General features: G+C 30.3%; 1 protein-coding gene across 2 annotated transcripts; it reads right to left on the reverse strand.

The window, feature by feature from the left end:
* Positions 1-3,491: 3,491 nt before the first annotated feature.
* On the reverse strand, positions 3,492-20,924 carry LOC131958295 (putative E3 ubiquitin-protein ligase HECTD2). 2 transcript variants are annotated; one of them, XM_059323249.1, is made up of 23 exons: positions 20,826-20,924; positions 18,431-18,558; positions 17,813-18,122; positions 16,748-17,262; positions 16,345-16,447; positions 16,160-16,249; positions 14,864-14,925; positions 14,392-14,412; positions 12,728-12,773; positions 12,119-12,228; positions 11,860-12,008; positions 11,162-11,285; positions 10,643-10,739; positions 10,403-10,510; positions 10,074-10,206; positions 9,788-9,876; positions 9,516-9,677; positions 6,716-6,790; positions 6,474-6,561; positions 6,042-6,148; positions 5,550-5,665; positions 4,989-5,129; positions 3,492-4,885 (listed from the first exon to the last, which is right to left on the reverse strand). In XM_059323249.1, exons 3-23 carry the CDS (start codon positions 18,014-18,016, stop codon positions 4,765-4,767), a joined length of 2,661 nt encoding a protein of 886 aa, XP_059179232.1. In that variant the 5' UTR covers positions 18,017-18,122; positions 18,431-18,558; positions 20,826-20,924; the 3' UTR covers positions 3,492-4,764. The 2 variants fall into 2 exon arrangements, with proteins under 2 accessions (XP_059179232.1, XP_059179233.1); XM_059323250.1 differs by lacking the exon at positions 14,392-14,412.
* Positions 20,925-21,175: the final 251 nt, after the last annotated feature.

Raw genomic sequence — 21,175 nt, forward strand, 5'->3', positions numbered from 1 at the left:
TGAAGCGTGTGGTGTGGTTGGATAAAAATGCATACTAATTCGGTCCAAATTTTAATTAATTAAAAAAAAATTGTGACCGAACGAAAGGATATTTTTGAAAACTTTCTTCGGCAATATTGTTCTAAATTATGGCAGGAATCGATTGGTACATGTTTTAAGTCGCTAAGTGGTCTGGTTGCCGAGATATGGGCAAAAAACTGCATTTTTTGGAGGTTTTTTGGCTTTTCCGGGAAATCCACGAAAGAAACCCGGAATTTTTATGGCCTATGTTCATCCTCGTAACTTGCTTAACATAATTGCTTTTGGAACTAGTCCTCGATATTGCTTCGTTGAGGAGGAGATACGACTTAAAGCTGCGGACACACATTCATCCATCCAGAAATGACGGGTTAATAAACGCAATTCTCCAGAATGGAAATTGCGCTAAAAAAATTATAATGATAATCTTTTAAATGCATTGAAATTTTAAAAAATAAAATAACACGTATTAGTAAATGAGTTTTCTGTTTAGGGGTCGTCCATAAATGACGTCACACTCGTAAGGGGGAGGGGTGTGTCGGTAATTTTGTGACGGTGTGTGATGAGGGGGAGGGGGGGTTTCAGATGGTGTCATGTCACACTTTTGCATTATAAAAAAGCAATGTTAGAAAACGAGTTTTAGCCGTTATTTTGCGTTTTAGAAAACTGTTTTAATAAATTGTAATAGGAATTGACTAACATACTCTATGTTTACAGTACAGTTCTGTCAAGATTTTTGGAAAAATATTGATGTTTTAAGAAAAATTCAACAGCAATTCTGAAGGGGTTGTAGGCTGAGGTGTGACATCATTTTAGGGGGGGGGGGGGAGAGTCTGGCTTTTTGTGACAACGTGTGATGGAGGGGAGGGGAGGGGGGGGAGGTAAAAATTGTCAAAAAAGTGTGACTTCATTTATGGATGACCCCTTAATAACCAAGAGATTCTGACTTTTGAGCTACATATTATTTATATTATGTGGAATTGGTGTAAATGAATAATCGTGACATAATATACATTCCTTATTCCATATACCTAAATAGGGTAGAAATCATGTTACAATTATGCTTCTGAATTGTGTATGGGGGGGGGGGGCAGTGGCGTAGCGAGGTCGGGTGTCACTCGGTGTGGCATCTGATGGTGTCACCCCCCCCCCCCCCCCCCCGTAAGAAAAAAAATATATATAAAAATATATCCATATATATATATATATATATATATATATATATATATATATATATATATATATATATATATATATATATATATATATATATATTCCATATACACTTGTAAGTATGTGTATAGGCATGTGTATAATTATTTAAATATTTTTTTTCTGCTGAATGTATTTAATTACCCCCCCCCCCCCCTTTCCCCATTCATAATTTAACATATAGCTTATTACGATTCTCAACCAAACCGTTTTCCTCGGGCATATATGTTACTGTTCATTGACAATCATAATAATGTATTTTTAATTGTATAGATGATATACTGATATACAATATTATACAAACGAGTTGTTTGGCTATTACAAAAATAAGCTGTGTGTACTATTCAGGACAGACTGCTTAGTTACTCATCATCCAAAGAATTATTTTACAGCTAATACTGGGGTTATTCTTACAACATGTATTCTATACATGTCTAAAAAAAAAGCTAGCAGCAAGTTAGTATACATGTTTTCATAAAACATTAACTTGTTGCGAGTTGTTTTCCTAGACATGTATAGTATATAGACATGTATAGTACACATGTCACAGGTGTAATTGCTGTGTAATAAATACCTATTATTATAAGTTACATAAGAAAATTATTAGCTATATAGTTTCTAATAAGACATTCTTTTGTCTGAAAAGCCAGCTGTTACAGAAGACAAATTGAAGATGAAGACCAATTGCTGGTAAATGATTCATCAGTAAAATCTTTACTTAATGAAGTAATATATAATTCAATGTTTTAGAAAACTTGTTTTATTATTCATTTGCAATGTCAACAACATATACACAATAAAAAATCGTCATATCAAAGTATAACAATAACAAAATGAAAATTTGTTTTAAAATTGACAATAATATTGCACTTATCATTTTTTTTAAATAAAAAATGTCCCATCTTATTATTATTTATTTCACATTTGAAATTCTTTTGCTATTGAAAAATTTGAAAGAATTTGAAATAAATATTTATGTTATATCTAAAATGCCTAAAAAAATGAGGCAAAATAGTTGCAACAATGCTTGTATGAAATAAAACATTTGAGATCTTGCTGGAAAAATCAAATTTAATTCATGTCATTAAATTTTTTAAAATTAATTATCATCATAGAACTATTCTGTGGTGAAAAAGAAACATTATCTAATTTATTCAACTTCTTGTTTACACGTTGGTTTCTATTTTTAAAAAAGAAAATATTCAGCTATGCTAAAAAAATCTATATATATAAAGTAGTGAGCAAAAGTTAAACAGAATTAGAACAATGGACGGAGTTAACTGATTTAAAATATCTCCTTATTAAAAATATTTAGGTCAAGAATTGTTTTGGTTTGTTAAAAAATTTTTAAAAATTTTAGATTGATAAAAAAAACATTTTGGTAATTAATCTAAAACAAAATATTCCCAAAAGTGAATTTTTTTCACCTAAAATTATCTATAACAAGACAATAGATGTCTAATTGAGGTTCAGATACAAGGTCATTATCACATCTTTTCATACTTGTTTTACATTGAATTTTATAGATTTTCCAAAAAAAGGTATACAGGCTGTTACTTTAGATTAATATATAAATAATATTTTACATACAAATTTATTACACTATTAAAATTAAGGTCATTTAAAGAATCGAAATAGGGTCAACTTAAATTTAATTTTAATCATATTGTTTATTATAATTCATTTTCCTTAATGTAGAAGCCTCCAAAATTAAACATTGAATGCGCTTATAGTCTGTTTTAAAATGACAAACTTAATGATTAAAATCCATTAAGATTTTACATTTTATCACACAATTAGTAATAGAATATGCAAATATTATCTTTGGTAAAGGCCAACTGAAATAAAACTTCTCAAAAAGCCTTTTATATTAACTCTTTAAAAGAAGATTAAAACAATTATACAGAACAGTTTACAGCAAAAATTATAATTGGAAATGTTTAGAACATTCAATTAAGATACTTCTGAAGGGAGAATAATTATATTGACTTGACTTAGTCTTTTTCGCTCTTTATAGAATATAGGGCCTCCACCATTTCCTTACATTTCTTCCAATCCCTGGCTATTAATTTTGCAATCTTCCAAGACATCCCTGTTGGCTTCAATTCTTTGAGAAGACTCGGCCTCCAAATCTGTCTTGGGAACGCTCTCTTCTGCTTTCCCGGGGGGGGGGGGGGGGGGGGGGGGGTTCCACTCAAGTGCATGGCATGTCATATTTGGGTGAGTCTTTGGCAGTGTGTCCCCCACCCAGACCACTTCCTATTTACACTGTCATAGGCTCCTGCCTTGTCTATCTCCATAATTCTATGTTCGGCACTTTGTCCTGCCAGCTCAATTTCAAAATCATGAACAAATGCCGTAGACAGATTTTGAATTTTTTTTTTTAGAATAATTGTATTAGTTATTACATATTCTTTAGCAGAATAAAATAGCTCAGAAAATTTACTTAAACGTAACTGCCCTTGGTAAAAAAAAAACCCACATTATAATTCAGCATATATCCTATTTGTGTCAAAAAGAAGTTAAAAGATTTTTTTGATAAGAAAATCAATATGTAGAAGTGATGCTTCCTTTTAATACAGAGTGAAGAAATTTTAAGTATATTACATTTTTTTTATACAGAGATCACAGACTCATGCTCTTTGTTTAAACAAAAAAAAAACCCACCGGATACCTAGAAATAAAAATTAAGCACATTTAATATTACACTTGTAGATTACAAATATAATTGAAAGCTGCATAAGATTTTAATTTTTTAAAAATATTAAGAAAAATAATATATAAAATACTCTATCCTATAGAGACTTTAAAAACCTGGTCTAGCAGCAGAAAACTTTTGGTTGTAATCTAGCAAGAATAAGTAATATATAGATCCAGCCAGAAAAAGTAATTATCCTCAGAAAATATAATCTAAAAATATTACATATTTAGTTAGCATTAAAATGTGCATAAGAAACATGATACAAATACATCTTCAAAAATAAACTACATAATATATATTGTGATCCCACATGAAAGAAACAATTTTGTTAACATACAAACATAAATTAGAAATGTATTTTGTATTCAACTTATGAACATTAATACTGTATACGATTGCCCTAATTTATTGTAAGTATATAATATACCAATCCAAAATATAGTTTTATGCAGAGATTTGACTTTTAGTTATTTTATGCCTTTAATGCAGAATTATACTAAAAAATCATTTATAAAGTTAAAATATAAGTGGCCTATACATTTATTAATAAAAGGCTAAAAGAAATCCATAGTATGATAAAAATAAGCATTTAATAGAAACAAAGTAATTGAAAATTAAACTGAATAAAGTAGTGAAGCCAATACCTATCAATGTTACACATCTTTACATGCTATTGTTTGTGTTTTAATATTAAAAAATCATATTGTGTGTGTTTATAAATATTTAACTTTTACATTCAACTATAATTTTTTTATCTCTTCCAAGTAATAAAAACAAAAACCAACAGGTAACTATGTCCACTTCAGAACTTACACAGTGTTACAGTTCAAAATTTATTCCAGGCCAAACCCTTCTGCATTATTTATAGCTGTTATGAGTTTCTGTTTCAAAAGTTTCTTACTTTTATAAGGTGGAAGAACCAACTGATTGAAGCAGGTATGGGACATTGGTAATCTGCAATTTTCACCAAAAGTTTAGAGATTTTAAAATTGTTAACATTGTATCATTAAAACAACCAATATACAATTAAGTTGCTAAGAATATATAATAAACTTACAAAGTAACATCATCAATCCGAGAGATTTTAAAAGTCATTTCACCCATGCCTCCTATCGGAATGCGGTCACTACCAGTGGCAAAGAGAAGCAATCTTTTTTGTGTTTCCAAGTTGAGATGTAGGACAACATCCCAAAAATATCTGGGGTAAAACATTGTATTTCATTGTACTCTATGCAAAATGTCATCTATGAAAAATTTCTATCCATGAAATCATTAGTAGTAAGCCACAAGAAAAAGAAAGTTACATAAAATGTATTATCACTGGTTTTTAAATTTTAGACATAAATGATAAAATTTTACTGTGAATGTTAACATTATAAAATTCAGACACAAAAAGAGAACTACTTCCTGTCATTTTACATTATTTTGCATACAAGGTTGACATGAGTGATATAAAATGATATAATGTAATAAGGATAAGACGTTTTTAAATGGTTTAAATTAATGTAAAAGGATTTTTTTTATTCTTTAACACTTTTCTTAAATAATGGTTATTAAATTATATTGACCCTATATTGTTTTAAACTACTTATTCCCAATAAGTTTAATTGTTACTTACTTAATAGAAGGGTCATTAGGGCTAAAGCCATCATAGACTGTGACTTTCTTAAGATCTTCCATTACTAATGTTGGACTTCCACAAACCAAGGTTTCTACTTCCTCAGGCCGCAACATCTACAGGAATAAATTATATGAAACAAAATATAAATATCTAAAACTTATAGGGAAATAATGAATTTATAATAACGAGTTTTATAATTATAAATTTCTACTTTTATTCTTATCAAAAGTTGTTCTTTACGGCTGACTATATCCGCTATCGAAATCTAGGTTTAAGATAGGTACAAGTACAGGTACACGTATAGGTATAGGTATAAGTAAATGGATTGTGATAGGAATGAGGTTATGTTTATGTTTGTATGTCTTTGTCTTCGTGGCTATGGTTCTTTTTAATTTCTAGTTTTTAAATTTAAATTTAATAGTAACATTTTTATGAAAGGCCGAAATACCATGCACATCTTCAAAAAATAATATTATAACTTAAACTCACAATAAGGGCATTTGATGCACACACACTATGAAAGCCGTGGTAAAATGCTTGAAATTGAGAATAGATGGATGTGTTGATAACCCACTCTGTGTACAGCTGGACATACTCTGAAAATCAGACAAAAAATGCCCAATTGAAGTTTTGACCAAACAGAATTATTTAAGGAGGTTTTTTTTTTATCTAACAACTAATGGGCTTTTCATTTACTTTCATTGATCATAGCTCAGCTCAACCAGTTTTACACATAAGCAAAAAAAGGTATACATGAGTTGATGCATTTTTCTTCAAACCATTTAAAAAATTTAATTGGTATTACTGGCCAGGGCATTGTAAACACTGACACTTCATTCAGAATGTTAATGTCTCTAACTGTTCACTGAGGAAATATGCAATCATATTTGACAAACATTAGTGGTTAAAGTATGTTTTTACCTTTTCTGTTGTCATTAGTTACTGGAATGTTTTCACCCCCAGGTTTTAAAGGTAATGTCCTGGTCTCTCCAGGTAATGTCTGGACCACCTAAATTAAAATATAAAAATAAAAAGTAGTGATGATATGAAATAATGGCATAAATATTATGAGGATAAATATTTTAAAAGATACAACTTAAATAAATAATTGTAATGAATATTAGAGTACAGAGTGGTAAAAAACTTTAAAAGATATAACATACTTCAAATGTAAGACAAAATGTTTCTTCAACATCACCATCATAATCCAATAGATCTTGTAATCCTTTGGCAACTTCCTGGGAAAAAAAAGAATGAGTTATTAAACAATAACGGCCAAAGATTTAGAGAGATTTGCCTAGAAAATGGTCTGGTTATAGGTGGCAGCTTATTTCAGCACAAAGAAATGCACAAAACCACGTGGATATCCCCAGATAAGCGAACCAGCAATCAAATCGATCACATTGCTATAAATAAAAAGTGGAGAAGATCCATGAGGGATGTAAAGGCAATAAGAGGAGCTGACGTGGGTAGCGACCATAATCTAGTCTTGTGCAAACTACAACTCAAGCTTAGGAGAGTCGACAGGAAAGTAAACCACCAGCTATTTGACTCAGCTAAACTAAAAGATCCCACCATTAAGGCAAACTTTGCAGTTGAACTAAAAAATAGATTTAGCCTACTCGAGAACCTACCAGAAGAGGACACCAATACTCAATGCGAGAAGATCCTGGATGTATACACGAAAACAAGCCAATGCATACTAGGGCACAGGAACAAACAAAGGAAGGAATGGATCTCAAACGATACTTGGAATCTCATTGAAAAGAGAAGAGAAGCCAAAATCAAAACACTATCTGGAACCATGGAAAGCAGGGTACGGAACGATGTAGAATATAGAAGACTGCAAAAAGAGGTAAAAAGGAATGCTAGGAAGGATAAAAGGAACTATGTAGACACAATGGCCACAGAAGCACAGGCTGCAGCTGATAAGGGAGATAGCAGAACAGTCTACAAGATTATCAGGACTCTAACAGGAGGAATTGCAAATAGATCATCTACTATCAAGGACAAAAACGGGAAAGTTCTTACAACGGAGAAACATCAATTGAAAAGATGGGCTGAATACTTCGAAGAGACCCTAAACAGACCAGACCCAGAAGAAACTGCTGACTTCACTGACATGAACATACATTTTGAAATGTATAGAGGACCCATCTTAGAACAAGAAATAATAGAAGCTATCCAAAAAACAAAAAGCAATAAGGCTCCAGGAGAGGACAGAATCACTGCGGAGATGCTAAAGGCAGACCCAAAAATAGGTGCAGAAACTCTATTAGGGATCTTCAATAAAGTATGGAATGAAGAAAAAGTCCCAGATTCTTGGAAACGGGGAATCATTATCAAATTACCCAAAAAGGGCGACCTTAATGTTTGTGAGAACTGGAGAGGCATTAATCTTCTGTCAGTACCAGGAAAAGTCTTCTGCAGAGTCCTATTACAAAGAATGAGGAAAGGAATTGATGGGATCCTTCGTGAAGAACAAGCTGGCTTCAGGGCCAACAGGCCATGTAACGACCAAATATTTGTCTTGCGCACTATCGTGGAACAGTCCCTGGAGTGGAATTCGTCTCTCTACATCAACTACATAGATTTCGAGAAAGCATTTGATAGCATCCACCATCCATCATTATGGAAGATACTAGAGCTATATGGCTTTCCAGGAAAAGTCATAAACATACTTAAGGACATGTACTATGATAACCAATGCTGTGTGCGACACGAAAATCAGCAAAGTGAATGGTTCAAGGTAAAAACAGGAGTCAGACAGGGCTGTGTCATCTCACCTGTCATCTTTTTGGTGGTAATAGACTGGATTATGAGAAGAGCCACTGAGGATAAGCCAAGAGGAATTGTTTGGGAACTTACCAACCACCTAGAGGACTGTGACTTTGCTGATGACTTGGCTTTACTTTCACATGCCCAAAAAGACATCCAAGCGAAAACCACAAGAATAGAGCAAATTGCCAAAAGCGTTGGGCTAAAGATAAACTCCGGAAAAACCAAGCTAATGAAAATAAAAACCAAAAGTGCTCTCAAGACCTTTGCGAATGGAGTAGAGCTAGAAGAGGTCGAAGACTTTAAGTACCTCGGCAGCTATATATCAGCAAATGGCAGCATGGAGAAAGAAATTGCCACCAGAATAGCAATGGCAGCACAAGCTTTCAACAGACTCGCTAAGATCTGGAAATCATCCTCACTGCAGCAGAGAACTAAAATAAGGATCTATAAGTCAAATGTACGTTCTGTACTCCTCTATGCTGCAGAGTCATGGAAACTAAACAAGAAAGGAGAGAGCCGACTCAGAGGCTTTGAAAGAAGATCCCTCCAACGCATCCTCAGGATAAAGTGGGACGACAAAGTCCCGAACAAGGAAATATGGCGAAGGACAGGATTAAACGACATTGTCTCAGAAGTTCGAACGAGGAGATGGAGATGGCTGGGCCATGTCCTACGCATGAGCAAAAAAAGACTCCCCAACATGGCGCTGAAGTTGAACCCACCCGGAAAGAGAAATAGAGGAAGACCACTGGGAACATGGAGGAGGGAGATGGAAGAAGAAGTACAGGCTACTGGCAAAACCTGGCATGAACTAAAGTGGCTCGCCCAGGACAGGGTGGAATGGCGGAGATTTGTTGCTGCCCTATACTCCACAGGGAGTGATGAGGATTAAGTAAGTTAAGTAAGTAATTAGAAGATTCTGCCTCCAATAACACAATGTGTTTAGTTGATTTTGAAAGTGTTTGTAAAGAAAAAGGATTGGTTTAAATGTTTAAGTGTTTTTAGCATGTTTTAATTAACTGCAACAAGTGAAGGCTCCCTAAATTGTACTTTAAATAACTTACAGTAGATCTTTATTCAAAAAAAGTCGCTGACCACTGTTCTACTGCATATTTGTTTCAGTTTTTCTTCACTTATAGAAAAATAAACTTAAAAAAAAAAAGAAAAATAGTAACTACTTACAGGTTTAACCCCTTTAAGATCATGGAGTGTAACATTACAAACACCAACAGTGGCTCGTGGGTTGTTGAATGGGACCACAGCAGGAGACAGCAATTTTCTGTAGCAAACTGGAGGGAATCTGATATCTAAATTTATAGAGTTGTACACTGCAAGACCCATTAGCTGTGGTGTGTTAAGGAATTTATGATATAAATAAAAAGTAGCCTACCACTTACAATTGACATTTCAGACAAAAAATAATTGCGTATGCCTATTTGTTTTAAAAAGGATACGACACCAACAAGGTTGAACTCTTGATAGTTCTCACATGGATTTGGTGAAAACCAGTGTACACCTGCTAGTTTGTCGTAAGAGAACATTCCTGAAATTTAAAAACAAAATGCATTTTACCTGGATGTAAAGTATAACTACATATTTTTTTCTAAGTATTTGTTTTCCTATTAGATAAAGCAATATTACGATATTTTACTAGTAGAATACATTTAAATTGAATTGTAAAATAAAACTCATGCTGAATATAATTAGATTAGATAACATTCAAGAAAATGGAAAACTCACCATAGTTGGGTAAAAATATCTGCCTAACAAGCAAAAGGAACCATTCTTTTGTAAGGCCCCCCATGTCAAGGCCTGGCTCTCCAGCAAATGATACTTTTAATTTTTTCTTTAAGTCATGTTGTTTTTTGGAAATCTTAAAATGCATGTATAACATATTAACATAACATTTACACTAAAGAAATGGGGTCAAAGTACATTTGCATTTAAAACAATTTTTTTAAATAATAGGTGAAATATACATTAATTTATTGGTTAAATTATTGATTCATTAAAAAAAAACCTGCTGTCATATAAAATAATCATGAAACTCTATACAGGCAAGAGCTTACCTCACTTAATGAATCTGAAACAAGATGTGATCTACGCACTGTTAAGTTGAGAAACAACATGCCAATATCTGGTAGCTGCCTGCGCTGTACTTTAGCCACTAAACTTTTCTAAAAAAATATAGTTAAGGAATTTTCCAGATCATACAGTTGCTTTTCAGTTTTTTAAAAATATGAACTTTTCATTACGTTCATGTTTTTAAAAAGAATTGATTGGGAATTTAGTAAAATTGTTTTGTATACCCTAGCCATAATGACCATCTGCTGTTCAGAATCTTTCTGTAAAATGGACTTTTTTGCAGCTATGCTAAGAATAAAAGGGTACTGGCAAAAAGAAAACCTGAAATAAAGAGACAAAAGTTATTACAATTACCATGTTTCACCAGTGTTTTATATTAGCTAAAGCTCTTGTTACAGTATATTACTTTTCAAATGATAGATCCTGTAATAATAATCATAAGGAATTAAAAAAAAATTATTGCCTGTAACTTTACTATTCTGCATGAGATAAACTAGAATGGAAGGTCAAAATGTATTAAAATAAAAATGTCATAATGGTCATAGTAATTGTTTTCACATTAAAAAATGTTTCCCATTCAAAATTTCTGAATCTAAAAAAAGAAAGCCTGGATCTAGTAAAAATAAAACTATAAAATTTTAAACTTTAAAGCTATTGTATACACTATGGGAACTAGAACAGATCTAGTTAAAATCTAAAGATTGAATCTAAAATAAAAATTTAAAGCCCTTGGATAGGCATACCCAGCATGGGAACTAGGATTCTGCCAGGCATAATACTCAGCCATCAGATCCAAGTGGTCTAAGGTGCTGTTGTAGAACTCAATATATTGTACAATAGACGGTAAAAGTAAATTGTTGGCGGCATCTGTAAACAGAATAATTTTGCAATTTAGATTCAAAGTTTGCAAAATGTTACAATTATTGTTAAAGATGTTAAGTAAACAAAGTTCCAATTCTGAGCAGGCTATCAGTGAGAAAGATGTAGAAGAGTTTATCTAATATCTGCAATGCCGAGATAGTGTGCTCATTATTATTCCTAAAGTCATCCCTTGACTTGAGTCAGGTCTTTAATATTCCTGACTAGCATCAGGTACCCATCAGAGCTGGATGAGCTCAGGCATGTCTTATAGAATGTGATTCAAACATGTAATTTTCAAGTTAGTAATGAAGTGCATAAAAGCATGTTAATGTAATTTAAATTTAAAAAATATATAATCAATGTAAAATCAGTTTAAAAATCTTGAATATGCTTTCTTTAAAAACAAAAAAAATGCAATCATAGATTACAACAAAGTTACATAAAGCTGTTATGTAAATTCAGACTGAAAATATCAGTAATTTTCATGTTTAGTACAGTATTGAAGATAAACCAAAATTATATTTGTTTTGTAATTTTTTAATAAATTAATTTTATCTAAATCTTTTATACTTTCCCTTACTTAACAATGCCAACACTTTTGTTGCACTTGGAATCCACCATGAGCACTTAGACATATGAGGTAACTCTGCAGGATTTGGTGGAAACAGACGCACAGATATAAAATTATGAATTCTTTCAATTATTGCTCTAAATCTGTCATTTTTTAACCTGCAAAGAACAATATTTTCTTTCAGTAAAACAATCAGAAAAATTAAATGTTAAAAAGTAGGTGAAACTGTAACAGACAGATATACAATAAAGCATTAAGTTATTGTCACCTTTTAAGCCAATGTACAAGAAAATGATGGTCATGATCGTTTAGTGCTGCAATTTGTCTTAACAGATGAGCAAAAATAACATAAGTGTTCTGACTTCGAAACTGAGGATTCTGTAAGGTAAAAAAAGGCATAAGAGAAAGCATGAGAAATATGCTGGAAAACTGGTAAATTAAGTATTTGGAGCTAATAATCAAGAGTTGATTAAGTTGAATAATGAGTTAACCACATAAAGTATGGACAAGATAGTTTTCAAACATCTATACTTTCCCAGACCAATGTCTGGTACTCATCAGATCTAGAGATACCAAGTAAAAATTTTACACACATTAGATGGAAACCAAATAGGAAACCAAATAGGAAACTTGCTGTTTCATGTTGGACAGCATCATCATACTACACCATGAAGTTGGATATGTTTGTATGTAAATACTACTTTATGACAACAATTATGTCTCTAAGATAAAAGGTGTTAATTTTAACATATTGCCTAAATTGCAAATTGATAATTAAAAGTTTGAAGTAAGCCTATAAATTGTAACAGATGTGAAAAAAATTAATTACAATATAATTTTTAAATTTCTTAATGATTTTAGACAATTACTTAAATACCTGTAAGAGAATTAGGAATGCTCGCAAATCATCTTTAGAATGAACCCTATAGATAAAAAAAATTGAAGCATAATTAATTTTGTGACAAACATTTCAAAATTTGCTGGTTTTCTATAATGCAAAATAAGCAGTGAAAGTGGAATCAAGTAAGCCTGTCTACACTATGTCACTATTATGGTGAAAACATTAGCTAGAACTTTAATAAAAAAAACAATAGGTAAGAACTTTTTAGTAAGTAATTTTAGTGCTCTGCCCCTTTTCATTTTAAAAAGTATACTTTTGATTCATGGGGGCAGGTGAAGTAGAGTCCACCTTGTAAAGTGACCTCTACATATGCAGGGATAGTGTGCAGGGATAGTGTGGTCAGCCCAACCACTTTACTTTCATCAGACCTGGGTGGATTCAGGAACATTGTACGTACTCGAACCAGTTATCAGGACTAAAGACTTTTAAGTAAGCAGTCGAATATCCGTGAGCATAGTGCTGACCACACAATCCTTTCATATACAGAGGTCACAGAAACAGGTGAACTCTATTACACTTTTCCCATGGACCGTTAGGTTCAAAAGGGGAACTTCTTTTAATGATCTATCAATCGACCACATCTTCACATTACAATTTCTCAACATTTTGTATTATTCATTAAGATATTAACAATGCTGTTTCCTTTTTACTCGGTGAAATATTGATTTTTAAATATAGGGCAAATAACAAATGCATCTCCCTACAAATGAAGCATTTTTTCTTTCTTCTCTAAGAAAAGTTGAGCACTTCAAATATAGGTAGATATAATATGTAAATTTGACTTGAAATGATATAATGCATGTCATTCTAGTTTATTTTATCCATTTCAATTTACATTTCAATAATCTCCTTTATATCCCTTATCTAAAGTCTTAAATGAATAGATAAAAAGAGAACCCGTTTTATCAATAAAGGAACGGTAACAAAGTGAAAGAAAACCAAAAGAATAAAATATGTAAAAAAAATGCAGTTTTTTGGTAATATTTTTCATTTCCAAAGGGCGGATGCACATCGAGTTACAAGCTTTGTAACTGTTGTCAGGTAATGTAACATTAACTGTTACTATGTTTATTTAAACTGCCTATAATCATGTAAATGGAGCCAATGTTGACACACAATTGATTCTGTACAGTTATTGATCTCATGACTACAACGATTTAATGTCTGAAACAGCTAGCGGCTGCTGTTAAACAGATGAGAAATAAATTTCCCTATAGGATATGTCGGATTAGTTTTTGTAGAATAATTTTAAAATTATGCACAGACAGGCAAAGCAATCAAATAAAAGATCTCAATGATCAATAGTAATAGTTGCTGTTTATTTTGAATGAATATTTTTTAATAACCAACTCAATTGTTGAAGGCAGTTAACATATTTTTCAGCTTGTTTGCTAACTAGCTATTTTTAATCAAGGCCTAACATGTCACTTGAAAAAGAACAATGAATGTGCTATGAATAATAGACTAATTGAACAGGCCATGTCTACACTCTCATTAAAAACCAGTCGCCATTGTTACTTTTGAACATTCTTTTCCTTTTAACAAAAATAAAGTGAAAAACGCTTTTAATACATGTTTTAATCTAAGCAGACTTTGAAATTTAAGCTTTAAATTCCAGACAAAGGATAATATTATCTTACCATATTCTTCCATCATGACTCCTAATAAATTGCAGCAGATTTAAAAATAAATACTTTTAAGCATATCAATTGTATTTTAAAAAAAAAAGCAAATTGCAATAAAAATAGGTTAAGCTCAAAGCAAACTTTTTTCACCGATTTATTTGAAGTTGCATGTTTATATTATCAACAGAAAGAAAAAAGAAAATTGATTTTTTTAATGCTGTTCTATTATTCAGTGTAAAGCTACCTTGAACTAAATATAAATATAGCAGCATATTTTTGTGTAACTAAAAGGCTGTCTTTAAAAAACATTTTAAAACAAGAAGACATTTTAAAAGATTGGTTGAAAAATATCATTACAGTTTTTTAAAAGTTTTTTTAACCTAAATTTCATTAAAAGTATTTTATGTATTTTATTATGAACATCCTTAGTTTTTATTAGTAGGATGGCTGAAATAAGGGTTATTAGACTAAACTTGATAATACAAACCTTTTATCTTTCAGTAAGGAATTGATTACTGCTTTTAAAACTTCTTTCTGAAGCCCTTGAGGCTAAAAATAATTAGTGAACATCAATAAAAATGAGTATAAACATTATTTTTTACAATTATAAATTTATCATAAACAAATAGTACATTGATTGTGTTTGTAAGGAACAAATAATATTTACTAATTCTAAACTATAAAAGAAGATCTGTTGGGCTATTATTTATATTTTTATTTCAGACTGGTGGGGAATAAACATTTGCTAAATATATTAAAAAATTTTAAGTTTTTCATTATGCTTATATAAATAAAATAGTATTTTGAGAAAGATACATGTAAGTTCAAAAGTAGCATTTGTAAAGCATATATTTTATTTCATAGCAAGTTTTGATATTAAATAAGAATTATAATATAAAAACAAAATGCAAAAAAAAAAAAAAACCCAACTGCAGTAAAGTTGTACAAAAACAATGTAAAAAATACTTTTTAAAAATCTGATTTCTTTTTAAAATGAAAGGAAAAAAATGTACAGTAAAATGGGAAAAAATACTGCTCTCACTTGGATTGAAATCTTTAAGCTATAAAACTACAATGTGGCAAAAAAGATTTTCAGCCAATAAATCAATAAGATCAATAAAGTATTGAAAAAGAGATGGAGAAGTGGAACTATTGATTTCTGTGCTGTGGATCAGCTAACAATAATACCTTTGGTTAGGAAGAACTTTAACTGGCTCCACAGCTATAATTTATTCATTACAATATTGACTAACCGGTATCAAGAATAGTTTGCTTATGAGTTGTATTGACCAGCCAGAAAATGCTTGGCTTTGTCCAAAGCATTTTTTAGAAAACCCAATAAAAACAAAGTGGCTTTATACCAAGCACTTGGCATTGTCCAATGCGTTTAAAAAACAACAGAAAAAGATTTAGTATTTGTAATCCTTACAAGTGAAGCTTTTAGACTAAAGCTTTTTGTTAGAACATCTTTGTTTTGCCCTTTTGGGTAGTCTTTTTTAATCTTTGATAATCATTACACTTGATATGCAATTAACTGCCAGTTTAACAATAACAATAATGGAGAGAATTTTGTATACTATATTCTAATACAATAAAATATAAACAAAACGTTTTTCCCACAATCAGACATTAATAAAATGATGAACAAACACATCATAAAATGGAACTTAAATGTGCCAAAGTAGCCAAGTAGTATTAATAATTTAAAATAACAAATATGATTGAAATATTTTAGTGACAACATATAGATTAATAACAGAATGATAAATAAAATTTGACTTACTGTATTAGAAAAGATGTCAAAAACTAAGTTGATGAAATCAAATTTTAAGCCAGGATCTTCTATGGTCTTATATTCTTTTGATGGATCTCTCTGGTGAAAGTTAATTTGTTTGACATTATTACAATAGATTTCATTTTGTAATGGTTGTGTATTAAATAGATTATGTAAAAAAAAAAATATTTTACCTTAAAAACACTGTTCAGGTTATCAAAAGAATCAAATGCCATAGTGTAGAATTCTAGCAATGCTCTCCAGTTTCCAGACACTTTAGCATTCATGAAATCTTCTCTAGAAAAATTATATCTTACTTTTAAACAAAATTCTCTTCCGTTTGAAAAATAAACTTTACATTGCTTAGGATATTTTGGATTAGTATCTACTTCATTATTATGAATTATTCTTTTAAGAAATTATTTGAATACCAGTTCAAATTGTATTATAATCAAAACAGAATAAAAATTGCAAAATAGTTTAACTGGATTTTAATATAGGTGGGTCAAACTTGAATATATCACAACAGAACAAAAATGTATTGAGTTGTTCTATCATGATAAAGTATGATATATATTAATAAATTTAAAAACTTACTTTAACACTTCAGCAGTCTTAAGAAGAACTGGATGAAGTGATTTATTACTTGCATCTGTCGTTTCAACTGATTTACGTAAGAGATTTGAACTCTGACTTCTTACATTTAAAGTTGGGCTAATTATTCTAGGATCTTGAAGTTGCCCTTCTCTGCTGTGACCTTGTGTAAGCAGACCATGTTCACCAGAAGGCTGTGTGTTGGGCTTCTTATGATGGACACAGTTAGGTCCACAAGGTTCACTTGAGCGTGGGGAAAAGTCATCACTTTCATGTTTAGCCACGTGTGTACCGCTAGAATAAGATGCTTTAGTGCCTCTACTGGGAGTCAACATACGCCCTCTCTCTATGGGGGGAAGAGAATCTTTAGCTCCATTGTTAGAGACCTCTGTGCCAGAAAATGAATCTTCTAATGATCTTGTTGATCTCCTGCTGTTGGGTGTTAAGTTTTGAAAAAAATTTGAAATTGTTTGCAAACGACCACCACTTCCCACACTATCATCTCTCTTGTGTACTGTCTGTAGAAAAGAATTATATATATATATATATATATATATATATATATATATATATATATATATATATATATATATATATATATATATATATATATATATATATATATATATATATATATATATATATATATATATATATATATATATATATATATATATATATATATATATATATATATAAATAAATAAATAAATAAATAATATATATATATATATATATATATATATATATATATATATATATATATATATATATATATATATATATATATATATATATATATATATACACATATATATACAGAATTACAAACACATATATGTTTTTATCTGTGAGTGTGTGTTTCTACTGTCTGTAGAAAAGAATTATATATATATATATATATATATATATTTATATATATATATATATATATATATATACATATATATACAGAATTACAAACACATATATGTTTTTATCTGTGAGTGTGTGTTTGTGTATGTACACATATATACGATATAAAATTACCAAATAAAAATTAAATCTTAATGTTTATTATCTACTCACAGATTTCTTTTTTGAGTCTGAGTCTTGATCACTTTGGTGTTGCCTATTTCTACGATAATTAGTTGAAATTTCAGCTGCTTCTTTGCTATAAAAATTCCCACATTTTGGGCAAATAGTTCTTTTCTTCCCAGGAGCTTGTAAGACTGAATAATCACAGGTAGGACATACCACTAAAGCATCTGATCTGTCAGTATTTGATGCCATACGTCTTCAAATTGACCTAAAGTTTCTTCACCTTTCAATTAAATGATGATTTCTTTATCCAGTTTCATTTTTATAATGAATTACCATATTATGTCTTCCTTAAAATCTGTTGAAATAAAATAAATATTTAATAAAGAATTCACTGTACATAAAAATAGCACAGAAAATTGTTTATCTAAACATCAGAAACGTCATATTTTGAATAATTATTATGGAGTACTCAAAGACAAACGCTGGTTTACTACAAAAGTGTACTAAATACTAAGATCTAAATCAATAGCTAACAAAGATTTCAATTTTTATAATTGAAATTGATGAAATTTACCATTTATAGACAATTATTTATTTAATAGTTTGAAACATGTTAGTTCGAGGTATCAGAGCTAAAATTAATTTAAAATTAAATAAAATTACTTAGAGACATGCTCTTTTCAGCTGTGCGGTTTATCATCCATAGGCTATAATGACATGGATGCTGAGTCGTTTTAATCTTCAGGGAAATCCCTAACTCTGCTCTGAGTATTCATTGTGAGATCTGCCATCTGACAAAGACAGTGATGAGTTAATAATAGGTGACCACGATGGGTATACATACATATGCACGTTTATATATATATGTAGATGAATATATATATATATATAATATATAATATATATATAATATATTATATAATATATAATATATATATATATACGTATATATGTATGTGTATATGCAATACCTCCTTCCATCCAACACAACGTCCCTCCAACACTTCAATCCACAAATAGCCTAGATCCAGTCCTTATGAATTCCACTACTAACTTTATTCTCTTAACCTAAGCCATTAGAAAAGGATGTTTAAAATGCTCAAAGCAATACAACAGAAACACCACACATAAAAAACACAAAAAATGATACTTAAAATCATTAACCAAAAACACAACAACCAAAGCACTATATAACCCAATACAACACAATACAACAAAAACACATTAAAAACACACAAAAAATATAACAAAATTAAAAACAATACGGTACCACAAATACACAATATTGCAAACCACAACAAAAACAGAGTAATAACTCATCACAGCATCACACAACCCCATCAAACAACATCTACACGTACACAATCATATACCAATCAATATTCTCATAATGTTACTCTAAGATAAAATCAGAAGCAGCAGGAAACAATGCAACATACATTTCATAAACTTATTAAAAATGTAACACATATTTCTTTTGTTCACTTTTTTTGCATGCAATGTAAACCCCCATTGAAGAGAAAAAGGTAATTTCTAAAGAAACATAAGCCTAAATTAAAAAAAAAAGGCTGCCTATAGCCTTTATTAAATATTGTAAAATAATAACACTTATTCTTCATGGCAGAAAATTCAAAAGTAATTATGAACCAGTTGATGAAAGGATATAGATTTCTATTCTTATACGCAGGTTATACATACAGATCCAGGGCTTATACTTACTAGCAGCATATACCCTGTATAACATATAAGTAGCTGTTTTATAATATATATATATATATATATATATATATATATAAATATATAAATATATATATATATATATATATATATATATATATATATATATATATATATATATATATATATATATATATATATATATATATATATATATATGGTTGTATGTATAAATATATGGTGACACAAACCACTTTTAAGATTAGAAAAATTATAGGTGGTAATGTCAGTGTTTTTATTATAGAGTATCGATGATGTCATTACTATTGTGTATTTTTTAGGCATTGGCTTTTTAATTCAATGTTTATTCTAGAATTAATGACGTCATATTATTGTGTGTACTTTTCCCGCTTTAGATGATTTCCTACTATATGTTCCATGTACTACTGTGAAAGTTTTTACTTTGCTTGTCTTTTTCTATAGTAAAAGCATTCCCAACTGAAAGATAGATTGACAGATAGACTGACAGAGAGACCGAATAGCGAAACTATTATTATAGACTAGATAAATGGCCAGTTGAGCCATATATATATATATATATATATATATATATATATATATATATATATATATATATATATATATATGCATATGTATGCATATGTATGTAAGTGTCTACATGTATAATCAGCTGTAAAGGCATGAGTGTTAAATTTGAACACTTTGCGCATGTTATTGCAGTCATTGTTTCACTTTCAAACGTTTGTTGAACAATTTTAAAAAAGAAGTCACTGTGAAACAATCTAGGTGATCTATTTAGGTCATTTGTGGCGTATGCAAGTGTTTGTTAGGAGGAAGGGGGAACCTGCAGTAGACTTCCAACCCTCATGTGGTTACAGCTGTAGGTCACAGTGAGCTACACAATAATTTATGCTCCTACAACATTGGAATATATAATATAGGCATATATTGTATAAGTTAATCGTCAGTATAAGCCTCAGATATGTTTATATGGGAGCCTAAAAATGTAATAATGAAGTTAGCTTCAAATCATATAGTAGAGTCTAGTATAATTAATAGCCCTATACTAATAATTATTAAATTATACAATAATGTAATTATATATATAGGCCTACCCTATAGGCCCTAACTAACTGGTATTTTAAATAAAATTTTACATGACAAGATAACTACATTATTTAACTACATTAATTTAACATGTAGATCTAGATCTCTACTCTCTAGGAGTCTAGAGTCTAGGGCTAGGCCTGTTCAAAGTATTCATATTTAATATTTAAATATTAAAATAAAATAAAATAACTTAATATAAAAGCACTATTATAAACCAAATTTAACTTTAAAAAAAAACATATTTGCATACCCACACTTAAATGCGTATTCAAATTCCATACATCTTACACCGAATCAGTTACATTTAAAGACCCTCCACTGGTATACTTTTACTGGATCGATGGCATTTTGCGGTTGATGGGGACGCTACTCTTCTTCATGTTAAAAGCTGTTTTGTGACGTCAGGGTGCCAACCGATTGATTTATCGATTACTCCTCATACAAATCAATACCTTAAATACGTGTTTTTTAACATAAATCACATGTTCGATTTTTTTCATATTAAGGGTACAGAATGATATAAAATAAGTCTAGACAGCTATACTCTATCAAAGATGTTATCTTATGTCTTATGTAACTACGAATTCCTTTGAAGTAAAC

Source organism: Physella acuta, unplaced genomic scaffold, assembly GCF_028476545.2.
Source record: "Physella acuta isolate Inbredline_101_S28 unplaced genomic scaffold, ASM2847654v3 ptg001311l, whole genome shotgun sequence".
NCBI classification, from domain to species: domain Eukaryota; kingdom Metazoa; phylum Mollusca; class Gastropoda; family Physidae; genus Physella; species Physella acuta.

Coding starts and splice junctions, on each gene's coding strand:
- LOC131958295 (XM_059323249.1), bottom strand. CDS start 18,016: ATGGCATCAAATACTGACAGATCAGATGCTTTAGTGGTATGTCCTACC. Junction 12,009..12,118: donor CTTGTACATTGGCTTAAAAG/GTGACAATAACT, acceptor TGTTCTTTGCAG/GTTAAAAAATGACAGATTTA. Junction 4,886..4,988: donor CGGATTGATGATGTTACTTT/GTAAGTTTATTA, acceptor TGAAAATTGCAG/ATTACCAATGTCCCATACCT.